Source organism: Triturus cristatus, chromosome 5_1, assembly GCF_964204655.1.
Source record: "Triturus cristatus chromosome 5_1, aTriCri1.1, whole genome shotgun sequence".
Lineage (NCBI taxonomy): Eukaryota > Metazoa > Chordata > Amphibia > Caudata > Salamandridae > Triturus > Triturus cristatus.
Genome location: NC_140587.1, coordinates 1,016,980,906 through 1,017,006,494, shown reverse-complemented (window position 1 = coordinate 1,017,006,494; position 25,589 = coordinate 1,016,980,906). Strand labels below are relative to the sequence as shown.

At 48.9% G+C, this 25,589-nt stretch overlaps 1 protein-coding gene across 1 annotated transcript in view; it reads right to left on the bottom strand.

Moving 5' to 3' along the window:
• The window catches only part of CLPTM1L (CLPTM1 like), a 1,829,238-nt gene that overhangs the window by 775,351 nt on the left and 1,028,298 nt on the right, over nt 1-25,589 (bottom strand). The window contains exon 9 of the mRNA XM_085606118.1: nt 19,225-19,328. Coding sequence (XP_085462244.1) covers nt 19,225-19,328 — 104 coding nt within the window. The remainder of the gene's footprint in view (nt 1-19,224; nt 19,329-25,589) is intronic.

Genomic DNA, 25,589 nt, shown 5'->3' with positions numbered 1-25,589 from the left:
CGGCGGATACACCTATGCTCAAGAGTGCGTGCAAGTATGCGTGGCGTGTGCCATCCCTGGACACGTGTTTCGAGGTAGTTGCCTCTCGTCAGCAGGGAGTAGGAAAATGAGAGTGGGGTTGCTGTGTAAGCTGCTAAAAACATAATCAGGTCTAGTACCTCTCTTAGCGCGCAGGTGCGTAACCATGAGTCCGTCGACTCCACCGGCTCAAGGGAGCCTGAATATAAAGTTACATCAGATTGGTCGCACACTGCTACACCTACCAGTCGTGTTCCCCCAATTAAAATACCTGATAATGATTTTAGCAGCCTACACAGCAACCCTGCACTCTTTCCTACTCCCTGCTGACGAGAGGCAACAACCTCGAAACACGTGTCCAGGGATGGCACACGCTATTCACACTTGCACTCACGACACGAGCATAGGTGTACTCGCCGACGCTGACTACAGGGACCACAGTTCTTTGGGGTAACACGCAGGTAGGTCAGCAGTGTGCTACCATTTTGGATTAGTTATTTAGTGGCTCTTTGAGCCGGGAAGCCGACGGGCTTAGGTTACGCACCTGCGTTGCTACGAGAGGTACATACCTGATAATGATTTTAGCAGCCTACACAGCAACCCTGCACTCTTTCCTACTCCCTGCTGACGAGAGGCAACAACCTCGAAACACGTGTCCAGGGATGGCACACGCTATTCACACTTGCACTCACGACACGAGCATAGGTGTACTCGCCGACGCTGACTACAGGGACCACAGTTCTTTGGGGTAACACGCAGGTAGGTCAGCAGTGTGCGACCATTTTGGATTAGTTATTTAGTGGCTCTTTGAGCCGGGAAGCCGACGGGCTTAGGTTACGCACCTGCGTTGCTACGAGAGGTACATACCTGATAATGATTTTAGCAGCCTACACAGCAACCCTGCACTCTTTCCTACTCCCTGCTGACGAGAGGCAACAACCTCGAAACACGTGTCCAGGGATGGCACACGCTATTCACACTTGCACTCACGACACGAGCATAGGTGTACTCGCCGACGCTGACTACAGGGACCACAGTTCTTTGGGGTAACACGCAGGTAGGTCAGCAGTGTGCGACCATTTTGGATTAGTTATTTAGTGGCTCTTTGAGCCGGGAAGCCGACGGGCTTAGGTTACGCACCTGCGTTGCTACGAGAGGTACATACCTGATAATGATTTTAGCAGCCTACACAGCAACCCTGCACTCTTTCCTACTCCCTGCTGACGAGAGGCAACAACCTCGAAACACGTGTCCAGGGATGGCACACGCTATTCACACTTGCACTCACGACACGAGCATAGGTGTACTCGCCGACGCTGACTACAGGGACCACAGTTCTTTGGGGTAACACGCAGGTAGGTCAGCAGTGTGCGACCATTTTGGATTAGTTATTTAGTGGCTCTTTGAGCCGGGAAGCCGACGGGCTTAGGTTACGCACCTGCGTTGCTACGAGAGGTACATACCTGATAATGATTTTAGCAGCCTACACAGCAACCCTGCACTCTTTCCTACTCCCTGCTGACGAGAGGCAACAACCTCGAAACACGTGTCCAGGGATGGCACACGCTATTCACACTTGCACTCACGACACGAGCATAGGTGTACTTGCCGACGCTGACTACAGGGACCACAGTTCTTTGGGGTAACACGCAGGTAGGTCAGCAGTGTGTGACCATTTTGGATTAGTTATTTAGTGGCTCTTTGAGCCGGGAAGCCGACGGGCTTAGGTTACGCACCTGCGTTGCTACGAGAGGTACATACCTGATAATGATTTTAGCAGCCTACACAGCAACCCTGCACTCTTTCCTACTCCCTGCTGACGAGAGGCAACAACCTCGAAACACGTGTCCAGGGATGGCACACGCTATTCACACTTGCACTCACGACACGAGCATAGGTGTACTCGCCGACGCTGACTACAGGGACCACAGTTCTTTGGGGTAACACGCAGGTAGGTCAGCAGTGTGCGACCATTTTGGATTAGTTATTTAGTGTTTTTTTGAGCCGGGAAGCCGACGGGCTTAGGTTACGCACCTGCGTTGCTACGAGAGGTACATACCTGATAATGATTTTAGCAGCCTACACAGCAACCCTGCACTCTTTCCTACTCCCTGCTGACGAGAGGCAACAACCTCGAAACACGTGTCCAGGGATGGCACACGCTATTCACACTTGCACTCACGACACGAGCATAGGTGTACTCGCCGACGCTGACTACAGGGACCACAGTTCTTTGGGGTAACACGCAGGTAGGGCAGCAGTGTGCGACCATTTTGGATTAGTTATTTAGTGGCTCTTTGAGCCGGGAAGCCGACTGGCTTAGGTTACGCACCTGCGTTGCTACGAGAGGTACATACCTGATAATGATTTTAGCAGCCTACACAGCAACCCTGCACTCTTTCCTACTCCCTGCTGACGAGAGGCAACAACCTCGAAACACGTGTCCAGGGATGGCACACGCTATTCACACTTGCACTCACGACACGAGCATAGGTGTACTCGCCGACGCTGACTACAGGGACCACAGTTCTTTGGGGTAACACGCAGGTAGGTCAGCAGTGTGCGACCATTTTGGATTAGTTATTTAGTGGCTCTTTGAGCCGGGAAGCCGACGGGCTTAGGTTACGCACCTGCGTTGCTACGAGAGGTACATACCTGATAATGATTTTAGCAGCCTACACAGCAACCCTGCACTCTTTCCTACTCCCTGCTGACGAGAGGCAACAACCTCGAAACACGTGTCCAGGGATGGCACACGCTATTCACACTTGCACTCACGACACGAGCATAGGTGTACTCGCCGACGCTGACTACAGGGACCACAGTTCTTTGGGGTAACACGCAGGTAGGTAAGCAGTGTGCGACCATTTTGGATTAGTTATTTAGTGGCTCTTTGAGCCGGGAAGCCGACGGGCTTAGGTTAAGCACCTGCGTTGCTACGAGAGGTACATACCTGATAATGATTTTAGCAGCCTACACAGCAACCCTGCACTCTTTCCTACTCCCTGCTGACGAGAGGCAACAACCTCGAAACACGTGTCCAGGGATGGCACACGCTATTCACACTTGCACTCACGACACGAGCATAGGTGTACTCGCCGACGCTGACTACAGGGACCACAGTTCTTTGGGGTAACACGCAGGTAGGTCAGCAGTGTGCGACCATTTTGGATTAGTTATTTAGTGGCTCTTTGAGCCGGGAAGCCGACGGGCTTAGGTTACGCACCTGCGTTGCTACGAGAGGTACATACCTGATAATGATTTTAGCAGCCTACACAGCAACCCTGCACTCTTTCCTACTCCCTGCTGACGAGAGGCAACAACCTCGAAACACGTGTCCAGGGATGGCACACGCTATTCACACTTGCACTCACGACACGAGCATAGGTGTACTCGCCGACGCTGACTACAGGGACCACAGTTCTTTGGGGTAACACGCAGGTAGGTCAGCAGTGTGCGACCATTTTGGATTAGTTATTTAGTGGCTCTTTGAGCCGGGAAGCCGACGGGCTTAGGTTAAGCACCTGCGTTGCTACGAGAGGTACATACCTGATAATGATTTTAGCAGCCTACACAGCAACCCTGCACTCTTTCCTACTCCCTGCTGACGAGAGGCAACAACCTCGAAACACGTGTCCAGGGATGGCACACGCTATTCACACTTGCACTCACGACACGAGCATAGGTGTACTCGCCGACGCTGACTACAGGGACCACAGTTCTTTGGGGTAACACGCAGGTAGGTCAGCAGTGTGCGACCATTTTGGATTAGTTATTTAGTGGCTCTTTGAGCCGGGAAGCCGACGGGCTTAGGTTACGCACCTGCGTTGCTACGAGAGGTACATACCTGATAATGATTTTAGCAGCCTACACAGCAACCCTGCACTCTTTCCTACTCCCTGCTGACGAGAGGCAACAACCTCGAAACACGTGTCCAGGGATGGCACACGCTATTCACACTTGCACTCACGACACGAGCATAGGTGTACTCGCCGACGCTGACTACAGGGACCACAGTTCTTTGGGGTAACACGCAGGTAGGTCAGCAGTGTGCGACCATTTTGGATTAGTTATTTAGTGGCTCTTTGAGCCGGGAAGCCGACGGGCTTAGGTTACGCACCTGCGTTGCTACGAGAGGTACATACCTGATAATGATTTTAGCAGCCTACACAGTAACCCTGCACTCTTTCCTACTCCCTGCTGACGAGAGGCAACAACCTCGAAACACGTGTCCAGGGATGGCACACGCTATTCACACTTGCACTCACGACACGAGCATAGGTGTACTCGCCGACGCTGACTACAGGGACCACAGTTCTTTGGGGTAACACGCAGGTAAGTCAGCAGTGTGCGACCATTTTGGATTAGTTATTTAGTGGCCCTTTGAGCCGGGAAGCCGACGGGCTTAGGTTACGCACCTGCGTTGCTACGAGAGGTACATACCTGATAATGATTTTAGCAGCCTACACAGCAACCCTGCACTCTTTCCTACTCCCTGCTGACGAGAGGCAACAACCTCGAAACACGTGTCCAGGGATGACACACGCTATTCACACTTGCACTCACGACACAAGCATAGGTGTACTCGCCGACGCTGACTACAGGGACCACAGTTCTTTGGGGTAACACGCAGGTAGGTCAGCAGTGTGCGACCATTTTGGATTACTTATTTGAAGGACACCACTGATGTCCTTCGTCTACCTCCTGAGATAGACTTTAACATCACTACTGACCTTCTGGTCAGTTTTGATGTTGAGTCACTATACACCTGTATACCCCAGGAAGAAACTTTACAATCTATCAGAGGTCTTCTGGATATACAAGATCTGGATAGCATCACTCCAGTCAATTTCATTATGGAATGTGCCCAGCTGGCTATGGGGGAAAACTTTTTCAAATTTGAGGATCAAATTTCCTCCAGATCTCCGGGACTTCCATGGGGAGTATTTTTGCCCCGAGCCTGGCCAATTTGTATGTACATCTATTTGAGGAACAACATGTTCTCGACCACAGCAACCCCTTTTTACATCATGTGGTGCTGTGGAAGAGATATATAGATGACATTTTGGTAGTATGGTGTGGTACCCCGGATGAACTTAAGGCATTTCATGAATGGCTTAACGAACAAAATCGTTTCTTGAAATTTACAGTAGAGTACAGTCACCTTCAACTATCGTTTTTGGATATTAGTATATTTCCTAAGGATGGCAAACTGGGTTGTCCTAAGGATGGCAAACTGGGTTGTGAGCTGTATAAGAAACCAATGGCAAAAAACTCTGTTGGCTTTTCATAGCCATCATCCCAAAGCCCTTCGTGAGAACTTACCAGTAGGACAGTTCCTTAGATTGCGTAGGAACTGTTCTGAAAAATCCCTGTTTGACAAACATGCAACGATTTTGTCAGAACAACTCAAAGAACGAGACTACCCGAGACGTCTGGTAAAGCAAGCTTGGAAACGAGCTGCAAACAACAATCGAGATGCACTATTGAGCCCTCGTTGTGAAAAAGACCAAAGTGACAGACTTACCTTTGTGACCACTTTCAGTACACTGTCTAATCAAGTACAAATAACTGTAAGGAGGCATTGGAAGATACTTGACGTAGCCACTGATAAACTACCACTACCGCTTTTTTCCTTCAAGAGGGGTCCAAGTCTGCATGATAGTTTAGTTCGCTCTAGACCTAAGAGTGGCAACATGATTGCTGAGAACACCAATACGTTATGGGACCTTCCTCAGGTTCAAGGACATCATCCCTGTGGTTGTTGCAATGCCTGTCCCCAAACCAAAAAAACGACTTCAGTAGATATAGGCACAACTCGCCCATGGATTCTTAAGACACACACTAATTGCAATTCAGACAAGGTGATCTATATGATTACTTGTCCATGCTCACTAAGGTACATTGGCTACACCACACGTAAAATAAAACTGAGGATAAGTGAGCATAAGAGCACTTTACGTTGTAACAAACAGTCAACTGGTCTCACTAACCATTTTTTAAATCTGAAACACAAAGCAGAAGAAATGCGGTGGGTAGTTCTTGAACGACCATTCATACCTTCACACATCACTGATGTAGCCAAATTCCTTTTCATCAAGGAACAGAAATGGGTTTTTCGCTTGAAATGCGATGTGAATGGCCTCAATGATGAGATACCATGGATCACGCTATAAAGGTACTTGATAAATTTTTCATCTTTTTCATCTATGATTCATCATATTTGCGAACTGAGAACATCTTTATGCATGCATCACTAAGAGTAGTGTTTTTTAAGAAAATAGTATCAAACATAACTACCAGCTGCTACATCTGATTATCAATGTTTCAAGTCTGTTTGGCCACCAAACATATCTGTAAGCGGAGTGTAATTTTTAGATAAATCTGTAAGGATGCACTATCTATTAGGCATTGATTTAAAGTGGTAGTGATAGAACAGTAGTCTCTTGCGACACTACTCCCTTCTTCTATGACTCTAGTCTTTCTACCATCCAAGACATATGACTGGCTGGGACCAATAGAATAGTAGTCCTCTATGACACTACTCTTCTGAGCATGTTTATTTGCAGTTAGTCCCCTGTCAATGTCTTATAATTTAACCAATACCCTAGTCTCTCTACCACCCTAGACATGTGACTTACTTGTACCAATAGAACAGTAGTTCTTCTAGACACTACTCTTTTGAGCATGTCTATTTGTAGTTAGTCCCTTATCAAGTGCTACAATTCAACTAATACGCTAGTCTTTCTACCACCCTAGACATGTGACAAGCTGGTACCAATAGAACATTAGTTTTCTATGACACTACTCTCTTGAGCATGTCTCTTTGGAGTCAATCCCCTATCAGGTGTCACAATTCAACCAACACCCTAAACACAAGACTAGCTGGTACCAATAGAATGGTAGTTCTCTATGACACTACTCTCTTCTTCTAAGACACTAGTCTCTCTACCATTCTAGACATGTGACTAGCTGGTACCAATAGAACAGTAGTCTTCTACTCTCTTGAGCATGTCTATTTGTAGTTGGTCCTTTGTCCTGTGCTACTATTTAACCAATACGCTAGTCTCTTTACCATCATAGACATGTGACTAGCTGGTATTAATAGAACAGCAGTCTCCCTAGACACTACTCTTCTAAGCATGTCTACTTGTAGACAGTCCCCTGTCAGGTGCTACCATCTAACCAATATGCTAGTCCTTCTACCACCCTAGACATGTGACTAGCTGGTACCAATAGAACAGTAGTCTTCCATGACACTCCTCTCTTGAGCATGTCTATTTGTAGTTAGTCCCCTATCAGGTGCCACAATTCAACCAATACGTGAGTCTCTTCACCATGCGAGACATGTGACTAACCGGTACCAATAGAATAGCAGTCTTTCGTGACACTACTCTCTTGAGCATGTCTATTTGCAGTTAGTCCCTTGTCATGTGCTACAATTCAACCAATTAGCTACACTATTTAAGGGACACTGACAGATGCATCAGTACCTCCCCTTCGGCTTGGACAAGGAGAGGGGTACCGACGGATAGGTGAGCTTCCTTTCTTTATGTTTAGAACTTTGTAGCTCGAAATGCTCAGTAGGAGACTTATTTTACCATGTTCTCCCTTTTATTTGATGCATGGCAGGTATACTATTTCACAAGCTTGCTTGTGAGTGGTTTTTTTAAAAATATTTCTATAGACTGATATATTCAATTCTGATTTTCAAATACCATTTGTTTGAAACCTTGAGGTCAAGTAATCTGCATTGAATGGAGTCTCTGTTTTTTTAGGCCAGTGGTCTGTCTTCAAGGCCAACAAGGAAGTTTTATTCTAATTTTCGCAAGAAGGATCACATGTACATTTTTAAGGATGTGTTTTCTTACACTTAATACAGAGCGGGGCCTCAGTACACCGAGCAGTTGCCGGGTGAGGTGAGGCGTACTCCCACATAATGCTGGGTGAGTACATTAATTTTCCTAACTAATGTTTAAGGATCCAAAATTCTTGGACTTATTAGCCTTTGTACTTTGTAAGCAAAGTGCTGTACTGAAGCCGAGAGTCAATTATTTGTGTTTCATAAATTGTAAACACATATTTTTCTTCTTTTCAGGAAAACTCTGACATCCCTTAAAACTACTGGACAAATCAATGACTGTTTGATTTTGGTAGGGTATTGTCACGGTGATGTTCTTATCAAAGTATCTTTGAAAAACATATTTCTGCAGTAGCATTTTACCATACATGGTCCTGACGAAAGCCAGGTAACTGTAACCTTTTGGCTGAAACATGTCGACCTCTATTGCTATAAGATAGTTATTTTTTCAAACTATCAGTTTTTCACTTGCTTTTTTAATCTTGGCACTTTTTTTGACACCGAATAAAGTTGGGTGGTGTTATCAGGTAGCCATTTTTAATACACTTCTCTTCTGTTTTGCACTGCATCTCACATCTTTCTCAGTACCACTATGTTTTGAGACTTTTTCTCTGGAAGACTGCAAACTCATATACACAGTGATAGTTCCCCTGAAATAGGGTGCACTGCAATGAGTTGATCCACCTTACTCCCAGATGATTATGTTCTGCCAAAACGGTGGGCTGATGGGATTTGTCTCAACTTAGTGGGCTGAATCTGTCTTCTTCTCTTTGGCTCCCAGTTTCTTTACATTCTGACCGGCTCTCTCCTCTTTTGTTGTTTGTCAACGTGACCGGTTGCCCGAGGTGAAGGGGGGTCACCACTTTCGGTAGAAAAGAAGGACGAGGCCGGAGGACAACCTTGTCCGGATGAACAGAAAGAAAGGGAGGCTTAGATGACAGAGCCTGGAGCTCACTCACCCGTCTAGCCGAGGTGATAGCTACCAGGAAAGCAGTTTTCAGGGTCAGAAGAGGAATGGGACAATTGTAAAGAGGCTCAAAAGGAGCGCACATCAGAAAAGTCAGGACAAGATTCAAGTCCCACTGAGGCATTACGAAGGGGACAGCAGGGAACATGTGGGTAATGCCTTTGAGAAAACGGGAAACAACAGGGGACTTGAAAAGAGAAGGCTGATCAGGAAGCCGTAAGAAGGCACAGATTGCAGCAAGATAACCTTTCAAGGTGCCCAGAGCAGAGCCCTGCTGGGCCAAAGAAAGAAGAAAGAGTAGAACATCAGAAAGAGGGGCGGAAAGGGGATTCACAGCCTTTGCTGTGCACCATGCCACAAATTTGTTCCACCGGCAGGCGTATACGTCTTTGTGGAGGGACGCCTGGCTGCCAGAATGACAACACAGACTTCAGGAGGCAAGTCAAATGGCATCAAGTGCCGCCGCTCAATCTCCACGCATGGAGGTGGAGGCTGGACAGGTTCAGGTGGAGGACCGTCCCCTGCTGCTGCGACAGAAGGTCCTCCTGACGAGGCAGTCGTATCGGGGGATCGATTGACATACTGAGTAGCTCGGGATACCAGAACCTTTGTGCCCAATCCGGAGCCACTAAGATAACTTGGGTCCGGTCGCGCCTGATCTTCTACAGCACTCTGGGCAGAAGTGGTATAGGCGGAAAGGCGTACAACAGACCGCAGCTCCACTCGCGACGAAAAGCGTCTCCGAGCGAGTGGTGCCTTGGAAATTCCAACGCGCAGAACTGCTGACATTGCGCTTTCTCTTCGGTGGCGAATAGATCTAACCAAGTCTCTCCCCACTGCAGAAAGAGACCTTGCGCCACGTCCGAGTTCAGATGCCATTCGTGATCCATCATGCACCGGCGGCTAAGTTCGTCTGCTCTGGCGTTCAGAGAGCCCGCCAGATGTTGAACCACCAGGGTGATGCCCTGGTGTTCCAGCCATGTCCAGAGGCGCAGAGCCTCCTGACAAAGGGTCAACGACCCCACCCCGCCCTGTTTGTTGCAATACCACATGGCGGTGGTGTTGTCCATGAACACCTGCACAACACTTCCCCAGACAGAGGGAAGGAAGGCTTTCAGTGCAAGCCGGATCGCTCTCAGCTCCAAAAGGTTGATATGGAGTTTAGCCTCCGCCGGAGACCAGAGTCCTCTGATCTCCGCCTCTCCCATGTGGCCCCCCCATCCCAGGAGGGACGCGTCCGTCACTACTACGTGCTCCGGTTGGGGTAGGGAGAGGCATCTGCCGCTGACCCAATCGCGGTCCGTGAGCCACCACTGCAACTGTTTCGCAGTGCCCTCCGAGATCAAGACATGGTCGGACAGGTTGCCTCGATGCTGGGCCCACTGAAACTTCAGGTCCCACTGCAGAGACCGCATTCGCCACCTGGCGTAATGCACCAACAGGATGCAGGAGGCCAGTAGCCCCAGAAGCCGCAGCACCAACCTGACCAAAACCCAGGATAGAGGCCGAAAGATGGGAATTAGAGCCTGAATATACCGGACCTGCTCTTCCGGAGGATAAGCCCTGAACTGCGCCGAATCGAGAACCGCTCCGATGAAGAGGAGCTCCTGGGAGGGACTCAGGTGTGACTTCGGCACGTTGATGGAGAACCCCAGCAAATGCAGGAGGTCGGCTGTAGTCTGGAGGTGGGAGACGACTTGCTGGGGCGAGCCCGCCTTCAACAGCCAGTCGTCGAGATAGGGGAAGACTGGAACCCCCGATCTGCGCAGATGAGCTGCGACCACCGCCATCACTTTCGTGAACACCCGAGGGGCACTGGTGAGGCCGAAGGGGCGCACGGTGAACTGAAAGTGCTCCTGACCCACCGTGAACCGCAGGTAACGCCGGTGGGCCGGCAGGACGGGGATGTGAAAATAGGCGTCCTGCAAGTCCAACGCTACCATCCAGTCTCCAGGGTCGAGGGCAGCCAGAACCTGAGCTAAAGTTAGCATCTTGAACCGTTCCTTCCGGAGGAAGGTGTTGACGCTCCTGAGGTCCAAGATAGGGCGTAGGCCCCCTTTGCCCTTCTTGGGAACCAGAAACTAGTGGGAATAGCAACCACGGCCTACTTCTGGACCAGGAACGCGCTCGACATCCTCTTTGGCCAAGAGGGCTGTAACTTCCTCCCGCAGAAGATTCAAGTGATCCTCCGATATACGGTGGCACTGCGGTGGCATGGCTGGAGGGGTCGTCTCGAAGGGGAGGGAGTAGCACCTTCAGACGATTTGCAGCACCCACCAGTCCGAAGTGATGGAGCGCCAGTGGAGCAGGTGATGGTGAACTCTGCCGCCCACTGGCGTGGAATGGGCCTGAAAGCTCGGACTAGGAAGGCTTTGAGGCGGATGCTGCCGGGGTGGATGTGGACTGACCGGCACGTTGTCCTGTAGAACCGCCACGCCGGAACCCACGTCCGCGACCGCGTGCAGGTTGGTTCTGCAGCCGGTGGCTAGGCGGACAAGAGGAGGCGCCCCTTCCTTGGCCACGAAAGGGGCGAAAGGCGGAAGTGTGCGGCCGTGGGGCCGAGAGACCGACGGACGTGGCCGTAGCCCGAGAGTCCTTAAAACGAGCCAGCGCACTATCCGCCTTCTCACCAAAAAGGCGAGCGCCATCAAAGGGCATATCCATGAGGGTACTCTGGACATCCCCCGAAAAAGACGTGGACCTCAGCCAGGCGTGGCGCCGGAGCGCCACCGCGGTGGAAATCGCCCTACCCAGCGACTCTGTGGTGTCAAGACCACACGGTATGGCATGTCGCGCTGCATCTCGCCCGTCAGCAAGTGCCTGGGAGAGATGTGTCCGGGCCTCCACCGGACACAGTGGCAGCACGTCCTCCACCGCATCCCACAGAGAGTGGGAGAAACGGTCCAAGAGGCAAGCGGTGTTCAAAGACCGCAGGCCCAAACTCAGGGAAGAGAACAGTTTCTTTCTGAACTGTTCCAGCCTCTTGGATTCCCGATCCGGAGGAGAGGACGGAAAGGAGGATTGGGAAGTGGAGGCCTGGATAACCAGGCTCTCGGGGGTGGGGTGTTGGGACAGGAAACTGGGGTCGCCCGGAGCAGGGCCACGTTCCGATCCACAGGAGGAACTGTGGAGGGCTTGGACCAAGTGCCCTGCAGAACGTCGACGAGGGCCTCATTGAACTGCAGCAGAGGCTCTGTGGAGCTTGCTGACGGTTAAAGCACCTCTGTGAGGATATTAGTCCTCACGGCCACAGCAGGCAACTCGAGCCCCAGGGCTTCGGCCGCCTTGCGCAGCACCACTGAAATAGCTGCACCTTCCTCCGAAGCCACAGTCGGAGGAGAGATGAAGCCAGCGTCCGGCGAAGTGTCCAGACCACTGGCATCCCCCAGTTCGTCTGCCCAGTCCTGTGAAAGTTGACCCTGGAGGGCCATAGGGTCCTCAGACCCCTCCCAGTCGCCCCAGTCATCCGATTCCTGATAAGCAGGAGGAACGATCGGAGCCGGACGGTAGATGAAACGGTCATCCATCGGCGTCAGGTGCGGCGCCGGGCGGCGCCGTGCCGGCGTCGGGTCCGGACAGGGGCTAAACCGGGAAACGGCGTCGTCCGGAGATGGCACCGGAGGTGGAACCTGTGTCGGCACCGGCGGAGGAGGCGTCGTGAGGTCGACCGGCGCCGACAGAGATCCAGGCCTGGATCCCTCGGGGACCTGCGGCATCGGGACCGAAGTCGTCGACGGCGCCGGAGCCGCCGGCACGCGAGGTCGCCCAGTCGAGCCCACGGGGCCCGAAGGCGCGCTGGCAGGTGTCGACGGCGGAGCCAGGCCCCTCATGGCCGAGAGGAAGGCACTGACCTCCGCCGGAGTTGCGTCAGTCCCAGGGACCGGCGGGTATGGAGATGGACGCGGCTCCTGCGGCTCCGATGGAGCCGCGGGGGTGGGACCACCCTGACCCTCGGCCGAGTCGTGCGACCGGCAAGGGGAGTCCGAAGAGCGGTGTCGCCTCTTGGACTTCTTAGATCGCTTCGACTTACCCGAAGACTTCGAGCCCGACGAGCGATGATTGTGACTGCGGCTCCGCGACCGGTCCTTGGACCTCCTCCTGGACCGGGACCGTGAGCGGCGCGGAGCCAAGTGCCGAAGCTCGAGAAGCTTACGGGACCGCTCCCGCCTAGCCTTCGAGGTCAAGGCCTGACAATCAGGGCACGACTCCGCGTCGTGGTCGGCCCCCAGGCAGTAAAGGCACCGGCGATGGTGATCCGTCACCGACATCAGGCAATGACAGGCATCACAGGCCTTAAATCCAGGCATCCTACCGGCACCAGAGTTGAGTCGACAAAAGACCAAAAAGAGTCAAAAAGTTTAGTCAAAAATTGACTAAGGGGTAAGCTCTTCCCGGATCGGCGCTGTCTGGCGTGAAAAAAAGAAAAACTGACGTCAGCGCGTGAGGGCGGCGTCTAAGTACTCCGACGACGTCATTCCGGTGCTCGACGACGGACACGGAGCCGCAGACGACGCCTAGCGACGCGCAAGGGGTATTGCTGACGAAAAATCTTTCCGGATCCAGCCTGACGCCTGGGGATATTCTAAGGTGAGGAATCTAACTAACGTGTTTCTTTCAGATGTTTCTTTTCGCCAAGCAGGGAGGCATCTCTGTCAATCATTGAATTGAGAAATGGTCACACCAGAGAAATGGAGCTGGACATCCTGACTGGGTCACGATGAAATCCTTTGAATCGTTGCCACTAATCCATGATCCTGTCAGTTTGAGTCAGGGAAACGATTGTCCGCTGAAGACCAAAGTTCAGTAGCTGCTTTGGAAAAGTACAATAAGGGGCTATGGTGGTTCCTGGGAGAAACCTGGGAACTACTCTGTGTGTTTTTCTCTTGATGCACAGGGAAAATCCCCAGTAGGATGAGGAACAAGCATCGCGGCACCAACGCTTTACTTTTAATGTTAAAAGTAAAGCGCGGGTGCCGCGATTATATCAAAAGTAAAGACATAGATGTTTTTTTCTATTTCTTTACTTTTGGTATAATCGCGGCACCCACGCTTTACTTTTAATGTTAAATGTAAAGCGCGGGTGCCGTGATTATAGCAAAAGTAAAGAAATAGATGTCTTTTTCTATTTCTTAACTTTTGGGAAAGGCAGGAAAGGCAGAGGCCGCGCGCACGTGCACTCAAGCTTGTAGCCAGCCAGCCAATGCCTGGATAGCACTTTCGAGATCCCCCTTTACTAAAAGTCGAGCAACAGCGCATGCGCTGTTCTAGGCTCGACCTAAAAAACCGGGACAGTTCATAGACATAGAAGTAGGACTACAGTTTGCAGTAACGTCGACATAAAAGTAGGATTATTTGACAGCTGTAATAAACATAGAAAAGGGACTAAAATGACAGCCGACTCCACAGACAGATGAAAAATTACAGACAATTCATATGTGTGACAGACTTAGCCGAGAGAGATGTCGAGGTTTCAGTGACCATCACCCAGGTGACCCGCTAATTGCACGCTGTGATATCCTTACTTGGTGACACTCATGGCTCCCTGTGCATTACAAAGTATGACTCATTGCACAGCCTGGACAACACGGCCTGGAGGTGCGGATTGAGCAGCAAACCCGAATTGCCGGGGCACGCAGTGGCTCGCGGCCTGAGCCTGCCAGTGCCTGCAGCCTAGCCAGCCTTTCAGCCCAAGTAAGTTTTAAGCCTAGTTGCCAATAGCAGCTCGCAATCAGGCAGCTGCAGCGCCTGCGGTGTTACTCTAAACAGTGAAATGGGTTGCAAGACTGGCGCCGCGTGAAGTGTGTTTTATGTTGTTGGGGCCTCTCTGACATAGGTTCCCTGTTGGGCCGGGTCACTCACATGACGTCAGAGAGCGGCCCTGAGTCCTGATGTTCTCCTGACTTTAGTTTGCTGGGAAGAAGGGGGGGCACCGCAAAGACTGGCAATCTTTATGTTGATTTTTCTGCTGGCCCATCCAACAACAGTAGCCACCAGAGTGTTGTTAGGGCCTCACACAGTTTTTTTTGGGCTGGGTCCCACCTTGGAGAGAGGCCCTGGACTGAGTGATGCTCTCTGCGCAGCATCATTAATTACGAGGGAGGAACCAGAGGGTCCAGTATAAGTCAGGAAAGGCTGAAGTTACAAGACTCAAAAAACAAACCACCACAAAAAATGAAAAACAGCTCCTGACAGAGTGCAGAGAGAGCCTTGATTTAATATGTTGCAAGGGAGTTTCCTGATATTTGTACGATTTTAAGTATTTTTACATAGACATGAGTATAAATAAAAGTTGTTTAACCATTATTTCGAACGCTTTGCAGCAGCTAACGTAGTTTCTAGTTGCTCAAATGGGTGTCATATCTGATATTTATAAGTTTCCCTCGTTTTCATATCTTGATTTTGCTCGCAAAAAAGTGCCACTCAGTCGTTAAAATGTCACTCATAATTACTCTGAAATTATGAAAATGTCACACATAGAAACCTGAAACCTTGGCAGCTATGCACGTAACATTACACCTACAACAGGCCAGGACTATTCGCTTTGTCAGTTGTTCTTAGCTGCGTAAGATAAATAAGCAACAAACTTGGGCTTCGTTGTACATAACATTGATAATGCTTCAGTTCTGGGATGATGAGACTGTGAAAGAACTAGAACGGGTCTCTTTGAAGGCAGTGAAGGGTTGTATTGCTGCAGCAGTAAGATTGTTTTTTCATCTTTAGGGCAAAAATGAACAGCCCAATAGAGACCCATCTCACCACCTGTGCTAAGTAAGCAGAGAAATGTCCCGGTTTTTAAATATTGTTTCAGTGCAAGACACTATTTAAAAACCGGGACATTTCTCAGTTTAATCCGGGCACTGCACAAAAACTGGGACATTTCTGTAATTAGGAGCAAAGTGTCGAGACACCGGGACCCTGCTCAGAAAACTGGGACCGTCCGGGAAAAACCGGGCCCGTCCGGGAAAAATCCTCCCTGGGGATTGACTGATCCTGATATTGTTACACCCCTAACTCCCCTACCCCCTTAATAATGCAGATGATGCCGCTGGTGCCTTTCTCCTGCAGCCCCAAGTCCAGGCGCTGTTCCCACTGCAGTGGATGATAACTTTCACATGCTAGATTCCAAAAAGATTGTTCACTCTCGCACCTCTGAGTGGGCCTCATCTTCAAAAGTGGCCAAATATGTGGCGGCCAGAATCAGGGCTCTGCTGGGCAAGGAAGCCCGGGATCACCTTAATGTTAAATGCCTGCGCTCTTCTTTGGGGAATTGGACCCCAGGATGGCCACCTTCTTGGCCAAATTCTTGAAAGATCCCTAAAAGAGGATCAACAGATCTTGGCGCATTTGTCAGGATAAGATCTTTGATGTTCTTTACCCGTTAACCAAGATCTTTGATGTGGCGGATCCTTAATCTCCCTGGAAGTCCTTTCAGAATGGGTGCAACGCGCTATTATATTAATTGGAAATGCCAACTGCACTCTATCCACAGAGCATTGCAGCTCCTTACTAATAAAAGTGAATCCCAAATTGGGCGACTTGGCAGATTCGGAGGCAGGCACTGTGGCGCAAGGAGGATTCTTTGGGGAACCCTTTATCAAAGAATTGGGCACTTTTGTAAATACATTCACATCTCTGGACAAAGCCCAGTCTTCTATAAAAATAAAGAGTTTCCCACTAGGTTTTCCGTGGGGCCAGTCGAGGTAGGGGCTGCTCGGCCAGTAAATCCTTCTCACACTATCCCCCTAAAGGGCAAGGCTCCCGGAGAGGACAATATCAGGACCAGAACCAGTTCGGCAACTTTTATCCGACCCGAGGACGGCGCTTCTGGGGGGACGTGGAGTCAAAGGATATGATCAAGCCGCTAATTCAGGTGAGTGTTTACCCTTCTTCCCACTTAAAAGTATGGGGCCGTCTGGCGAATTTTACCCACGTCAGGCAATAGATTACATTAGACGAGTGGGTCTTGCAGACTGTTCATCGGTTTCAGCTATAGGTCTTGGTTTCCACCAAACAAATTTCAAGCCCCAAACCAATCCAGTTCTCCCAAAAAGGATTTTATGCTGGTAGATACGGAGATTTCGGCGCTCTTGGCCGAAGGGGGTTTCTATCCAGTCGTGCACCCCCACAGCTTTATCAGCAACATTTTCCTGGTCGACAAGTCCAACGGACGGCAATAGACAGTTATCAATTTGAGCTAATTCAACGAATGGCTGGTGTATCATCACTTAAAGATGAAGTGCATCCATCTACTGCGTGATGTTCTTCGCCACTCGGACTGGATGGCTTGTGTAGACCTGAAGGATTCATAACCGTCCATTCCGATCTTTCCACCCCACAGGTGGTTCCTCCAGTTCCTCTGACGCCACCAGGCCTTAGAATTTCTAACTCTTCCCTTCGGCCTTTCCTCCGTCCGGCGGTGTTTCACAAAAGATTCTCAGACCACTTGTGGGACACCTGGGGCGAAGAGACTGCACCTTATTGTTTATTAGGATGAAATGCTCCTCATGGACCAAAACCCTCACAGATTGGCACTGCATCTGTGAAGGAAGGTCAATCTCTTTGAAAGCCTAGATTTTGTTATAAACTAGGGAAATCCCTTCTGGTCCCAACTCAAAAGGCAACCTTCTTTGGATCTGTGATCGATTCTATGGCAGCCACGCTAAGCCTTCCATTAAGCAAGGTGGCAAAAATACGTCATAAGCTCAGGAGGACCCTGTCCAGGCAGTGGATCTCTTAGCATTGACAACAAAGTTAGCCATCCTGTTATGCTCGGTCTCCTGTAGACGGGTCTCTGATATGTGGGCCCTGGACGTTACAAGATGAGTCTTCTCTCCTTCGGGAGCATTGTTTAACATTAGCAGGAGAACAAAGTCCAATACCAGGGTCGTTGATAACCCGGCTTTTCTTGATTTACCTAAGTTGTGTGTCCTTCAATGCCTAAAAGCTTAGGAAAACATGTCCACGGAATTTTGCCCTTCAGGTGAGAGACAGCTTTTGAATGCACTCTGAAAGCCCCACAAGGCGGTGTCTTCTCCGACTGTAGCCTGCTGGGTTCAGTGGGTCATTCAGGAGGCAGGTGTGGACCTCCGGGTTCTTTAACGCATTCCGCGCGGGGAGCGACGGCTTCAAAGGCGTTCAGTTTGTGCACCCACCCACAGGACATTATGAACACAGCTGATTGGTTCTCTGACTTCCAATCTCATTGAGGCAGTGCCCAGACCATCTGCAGTTTAGAAAGGCTTTGAAAACTGTTCTGTTTTAGACTCGCTACTGTGTGACAGCTTTCCTATTGTGGGTCCGTGAGCGCTGAGATAGCCCTTCGGGGGTGATTCAAGCGCTATATAAATCCATAAAATAACTAAATAAATAAAAATGACTCTACCGTCAAAAGGTTTTCCTTTAAACCTGTGTAGGATATGGCTCGGATTGTGGTAAGCATGCTTTAAACTAGCATAATCCTCACCTTCAGTCCTGACATAGAAGGAAAAACTTCCTATCTATCGTAACTAAAAGTTTCCATTCTATTAAGAACTCAGAGGCAAGGATTATCCCACCCATGGAGTCTTGACACAATTCACCCACCCTGTGACTAGTAAGTAATGGCTCTTTTTCCTTTTTTCCCTTGTGGTAACTTGATCTTGCTTATTGTCTTTTTTTTTAATGTAGTTTGATGATACACTTGGTGTTCTCTTGTTAGGGCTGTTGATGGCCTTTGGATACAGAAGCTGTCTCAATTGTATTGTTCGTCCCTGGGAAAGCCTTTTGGTAATTGGCTGTTTTTTTCCAGGCTCAAATTCGAGGAAACAGGACCAGTGAGGATAGAGCTATGGCATGACTCGTGCAACGAAAGAGACGGAGAGCTCGCTGACACCGAATTGCATAGAAGGAGCTGACCGCTGATTGCATGAGGCTTGACTGTGCATTAAGAGTTGCCCATTTTTACTTTTAACTAAATTCCCGGTGGTTCATGGGAATTGTAGTTTGCGTTGAAGTCCTGATGAAATGGCTGCTGTTCAAGAAACAAAGAAAGTGCTAGCATAATCCTCGCCTCCAAGTACTTAATAGAATTGAAACTTTCCGATACGATAGCTAGTACATTCTTCATTCAGTAGCTAAGTGCATATGTAATAAAATAAAATTTAATTTGGAACTGCTGAAGGTGATTTTAATTGGTAGAACACGAATAACATACCTATACTTAAAGCTACTTGAACTAAAATATATAATTACAGTCTGTATTTCAGGCGCTGTAATGTTTACAAAGAGAGTACGTGTAGAAAAACGCAGACACTGGTCCCACAGCTCCATGGAAACAAATTGCTTTATTACATTTAAGTGTATGTAAATCAGAGGCTTCAGTAAATGAAGAAACACTCACCTCTATAACAGCACCAACTCCTGCTGGAATTAATACCAATAAACTGGTTTGTTCATCCAAAAGAAAAAGAAATATGACAACTGTACTGAAGCATCGCCAAAGTACTAAAACAAAACATAAGAATGGAACATCAATTAACTTCAGCACATATATAGACTTTGAGAAAGATAATTGCAACTAAACCTACTTCCAAGGAACACAAACAAATAGAAATATACGTATGTTTTAAAGCACTGTAAAGTGCAACAACTGCAAATGGAATGGCCTCCTGGGACTGAGGGAAGGCTAGTTATTAAATATGTCACAGAGCCAGTTTCTTATCCCTTTGGTTTTATATCCCCATACCACTGGTCTCTGTCCAGGTCTTCCTGCCTAAAGACTAGGTCTCGCAATCCCTGCAGTTGGGTACATCTGTACATGTTCATTACCTGATGTATGTGAATTCATGGAAATATGGAAACTGAGAAACTACATTGGGAGAAACCAAATCATGGAAAACCAATTTTAAGTAAAGACATTTTTAAGTAAATACAAATAAATTGAAAAATAATGGAAACATTTCAAAGTAAAGATACAAAAGTATAAGTAAACTTGGATGGAGTTTAGGACCAGTGAGGGGATTCTTGGGTTCAGGGATGGGTAATGAGGTTTAGGGGTGATCAGAGGTTTTAAGAGGTCAAAAATGGGTGGGGGTATGGCATAGAAAGGGTTTTTTAGGTTTTAGGAATCAGTGAAGTGGTGAGGACTTTTTAGATTTCATGGATGAGGGGATTTTAGGGGTGTGGGGTATTTTTAAGGTTCAGAGATGGGTGGAGTGTGAAGGGGATGAGGGCTTTTAAGGATTCATGGATGGGCGGAGTTTAGAGCTTTGTGAGGGGTTTTAAGGTTCTGTGATAGGTAGATGTTAGGGGTCGTGAAGAGTTTAAGGGATAAGATTGGGTTGAGTTTAGGGTGGGGAGTGGTCTTAAGGAATCAGGGATTAGTGGTGTTTAGATGCAGAAAGGTTTTTTTTTAGAGTTCAGTTATAGGTAGAGTTTAGGGGTGAAGAGGGTTTGTCCGATGTTATGGATTGGTGGTGTTTAAGGGTAGCAAGGGATTTCTTTTAGGTTTCAGGGATGGGGGAGTTTGGGTATGGTGATGGGTTTTAAGGAGTCAGTGATTGATGGGGTTTAGGCATAGAAAGGGTTTTTTGGGTTCAGGAATAAGCAGCTTAGGGCTAGTGAGGGGTTTTATGGTTCAGGGATGGGTGGGAGAGTAGGAATAGAAGGTGTTTTTAGGGTTCAGGGATGGATGTACTTCAGGGGTTAGGGATGGGTGTATTGAGGGTATTTAAGGTTTCTGGGATGTGTGGAGGTTGTGGGGTATAAAGGGATTTTAGGGTTCAGGGATGGGTGAAGTTTAGGTGTGGTGAGAGGTCTTAGAGAGCATGGATTGACGATGTTTAGGGGTGGTGAGCAGTTAGCAATAAAATAGCATCCAAAGTAATTGTTTAACAATGTTAAATGTATACATTTGAAATAATGATCCCTTCCACAGTTAATAATATCTTCATATTTTGCAATATACACACGTAATAATATAAGGTAAAGTGTGGTACTGCCCAGTCGCCTTTCTCGCGGGGAAGAACCATATAGCGCATAGCTCTACGAGTCTTCCCCTGTGCCCATAGAAACCTAGCGCAGATTGATTGGGGAGTTGACAGTTGGACACAGGACATTTCTAACGGGAGGGATCGAAAGTAATATAAAACCTTGGGTAATACTAACATTTTAAGAACGTTGCAGCGCCCCACCAATGAGAGATGCAAACATTCGCAACAATCTAATTGATTCCGTACCGAGTTTACAATATTGCCCCAATTGATCTCCACTAGTGTCTTTAGGCAAGTCCTTAATTTAACACCCAGGTATGATACCTCACTCAAGATTCAATGATCATTATAGCCCACTTGATTTAAGCACAGAATTTGTGTCTTAGACACATTAAGTTTATATCCAAAGACTGCTCCATTCTCAAGAGCCAGCTGTTCTATCTTAGGCATAGCCATTACAGGATTTGGAGTAACAACTGCAACATCGTCCGCATACGCGAATACCCGATAGTGCTCTTGCCTCCAAATTACTGATTCTATCCCCGAGTTTTGCTCTAGCATCATTAAAAAGGGAATCTGGGGAAGAGTTTATTAACACAGCAGAATCTCCTTCTATATATGAGATGTTATTAGGCGGTGATGCTAAGAATCGCTTGTTTGTGAGGCTGGAGCCTAGGTATTATTAAAAAAAAAACACAGGTTTAAGGTTTTAAACGCCGCCTATAAGGTGTGGAAAGCTGTGCGAAAACGCTATCAATTTGAAAGGGTTTCCCATTATGCTCCATTTTCAGCAACAGGGCTATTGCCAAGTATATTTTGGGATAGGACCATTGACAGATGGCGGATTAAAGGTATCCAATATATTGGAAATCTATATGCTAATGGGACCTTGATGTCCTTTGAGATGTTTGCTGAGAAGTATTGCCTCTCTAGATCTAAATTTTTTAAATACCTACAAATTCGCGATTATTTATGTAAAAGCCGATGGAGAATTGAGTTGAATCCTTTAGTTGAGGCGGTGCCGAAGAATGCACGTATCGGCATCGTATATAACTTACTGTTAGGCACTCAGGGTGAAGATATGGATATGTACAACACTAAATGGGGCAATAGGTTAGGGTGCCAAGGCACTCGGGTGGAACACTCGATTGATCTGGCTGGGAGGTTATTGATGTCTGCTTATCTTCGCTCACAACATTATAAGACGGTGTTTAATCTGTACTACATTCCAGTTAGGATGTTAAAATGGGGAGGGGTAAACTATGGGAGGTGTTTTTGATGTGGAACTGAGGATACAGACATTGTGCATATTTTCTTTACATGTCGGTGTAGGAAGGTGGATATCTGACTATGGTTACCCCCAACTTTTTTGTCTAGTTTCTAGCTGGTTTTTCGACTTAGTTGGCCTGAGATCCTGCCATTCAGGGTCTCAGGCTGTCTGCTCTCTCTTTAAAATGGACTCCATGTACCCTAGGTACATACCCAATTAGTAAGGATCACCTTATTGGACCCTGTACAGTGTACCTTAGGTACCCAGGGCATAGGTGTACCCTAGGCCTCCCAGGGGCTGCAGCATGTATTATGCCACCCCTGGTCTGGCCTTCCAATCAGACACAACTGGCTGATCACTCAGCTGGGGCAAGGTCGTGTAATCACCCCTTGCTTAGATATAGTATACCTATATCTACCCTTAATATAGACACATGTGTACCTATCAGCCACTCCTATGGCAGGCCTTAACAATCCTGGAGGCAGAGTGCTTGGTAACATGTGAGATGGTGCTCTAGCATGAGCTGAGCCTGTCTGCAGCTTTTGGAACCATGTCCTTATAGCTGTTCTATGATATAGCCTACCATATACTCTTAAAGTACCTTAAAATCTTAAACGGTTATGGTAACTATGGTTTGGCTTTATCAAAACATGTTGTGTAAGGTGTCTAACACTTTGGAATAATACCCCCATACCATTTCTGGTGATGAGGATATTATTCCTCCCTTCTAGAGGGAGAGACATGTTAAAATCCTACTTTGCTGTTTAACTCTCACCAAAGCCTCAGCATCACAAAATGGATGCTGCTGCCACAGACACGAGTCTGACCTCCTGCTGCTGGGAGCCCTCCCAGCCAGGGAGGCCTGGACAATAGGTTTCCTGCTTGGGGAGGTGCTAGCACCTCCCCAGACAGACTTTAGTGTATTGGGGCAGGGAGGGCTGAAAGGAATGAGACATGCCTGGGGCACACAAGGTGCTCCATGCATAGTCCAGTTCAAACCGGTGCTGGGGCACTCCAGCCCCAGTCCTGGCGCGAAACTGGACAAAGGGAAGAGGGTGTAACCACCCCCCTCCCAGGTCCCACCCGTAAGGCGTGACCTAGCAGGCAACCCAGCCCCCCAGATTAGTATAAGTGTGGTAGCTGGGCCCCAGGAGATTAGATTATCCTGAACCTGCAACTTGAACAGAAACTCTGGACCTTCGACATTCGACGAAAGAAGAAGACTGAAGAATCTCCCTTGTGGCCAAGGAGTGGCTACCCTGTGCAAACAGGCACCATCAAGAGACTACCCTTTGCTTTGCTAAAGTTCTACGAGGGACCGACTGCAGAGCCTGACCAGAGCCTTGACTTCCAGACTTCTCCGACCCTGATCCACATCCACAGCCAAGCTGAGATCCGTGGAGGCGACGAGAGACGTGGGACCGGCTACCTGAGAAAAGTGGCGAGTATCTTCCAGCGCAGCTTCTGAGGCACCCTCGAAGTTGTGCACCAGGGATTGAGAAGCCCCAACCCCAAGCACCATCTGCACCGAAGATCAGCCCCCCACACTCCACGAGTCCTGCGTGGGGCCCTTCTGCATTATCCTGCTTGCCGCGTCTGTCCGGTTGCTTGCCCGTAGGCTAGCGGCCTTTGTGACGACACACCTTGAAATCTTCACTGCTGGTCTGGCTCCTCCAGACTGGCTCCCGCTTCTTTGCAAAAGAGAAGCACCCAAGACCTTCCTGGTCTGCACCAGAAGCAAGTCCTCCGTTCTTCGTGGGTTCCACTTGCCAAGGCTTGGTGAGTCCTAGTTCGACTTCGACGCCGCCGACAGCAAGAGCCTTCGTGGGACAGCTCGCCTCCTGGTCCTGGTCGTCCTCGACGTCTCCTGGTACCTGTGGCTGCAGCGACAAGCTTCACCCTTCACCTGCAATCTTCCCGACATCGCCTGGTTCCTTCCTGGTTCCACGTGGTCACTGGCTAGTGACCTTGACTCTGTCCCTTCTGCTTGCAGGTACCCTTCCTTCTTGATCCCGGCCTTGGGATCCACCGGACACTCTGCACTGACTGCCTGTCAGCAACTTTCCTTCAGGCATCCATAGAAGTCCACGACGAAACCCGACGCAAGTTCACACCTATGCACCCGCAGCCCGTGGGCTAGGTAACTTGGGTACTTCGGTGCTCCCAAAGGTAGTGACTATCCTAGGGTCTAGTTTCCGAGTCTCGACTTTCTAGTTACAAGAGAAGTGTCCTAAAACTGCTTATTTCTAAACTGTACTATTTCTATCGATTATACGCGTGAGTGTTTCCACTCTGCACCTGAATCCCATGGGCCTCCCACTTCCTAACTGTTGGTAGTGTAGAACAAGTTACTTACCTTCGGTAACGATGTATCTGTAAGAAACATTAGTTAGTTAGATTCCTCACCTTAGAATATCCCCAGGCGTCAGACTGGATCCGGAAGATTTTTCGTCAGCAATACCCCTTGCGCGTCGCTAGGCGTCGTCTGCGGCTCCGCGTCAGTCTTTGGCGTCGTGCGCCGTAATGACGTCGGAGTACTTAGACGCCGCCCTCGCAAGCTGACGTCAGTTCTTGTACATAGCTTTCCGTGCCAGGAACGCAGAGCTATGCAAGAGACCGACACTGGTGCCAAAAAAGTCTAGGGGCCTGAAAAGGACAACCTTAACCCTAGATGTCAGTTCGCAGAACGGGGAGGATGGGCGGGTCGGTGAGGAATCTAACTAACTAATGTTTCTTACAGATACATCGTTACCGAAGGTAAGTAACTTGTTCATCTGAAAGAAACACGTTAGTTAGATTACTCACCTTAGAATAGATACCCAAGCAATACCAACCCCGGTGGTGGGTCTGCGAACCAAGATCTCACCAGAAAGTCCTGGAGGACAGAACGGCCAAAGAAGCCATCCCTCCGGACTTGGCTGTCTAGGCAACAATGCCTGGCAAACGTGTGTAGCGAAGCCCACGTAGCTGCCTGACAGATGTCCTGCAAAGGGACTCCCCGTCCCAAAGCAGTAGTAGCCGATGTAGCCCGAGTAGAATGGGCGCGCAGCCCAACAGGAGGGTCCTTTTTCACCAAGGAGTAACAGATTTTGATGCACAAAACAACCCACCGGGAGATGGTCAGTTTGTGCACAGCTTTTCCCTTCTTAGCACCCACGTATCCAACGAAAAGTTGGTCGTCCACCCGGAACTGTTTTGTGCGGTCCAAATAAAAGGAGAGCGCACGTTTTGGGTCCAGACGGTGGAGCCTCTCTTCCTCTTTGGAAGGATGCGGAGGCGGAAAGAAGGTGGGCAAGGTGACAGACTGCCCAAGATGAAAGGGAGTCACCACTTTCGGTAGAAAAGAAGGACGAGGCCGAAGGACAACCTTGTCCGGATAAACAGATAGAAAAGGAGGCTTGGACGATAGAGCCTGGAGCTCACTCACCCGTCTAGCCGAGGTGATGGCTACCAGGAAAGCAGTCTTAAGCATTAGAAGACGAAGAGGACAATTGTGAAGAGGCT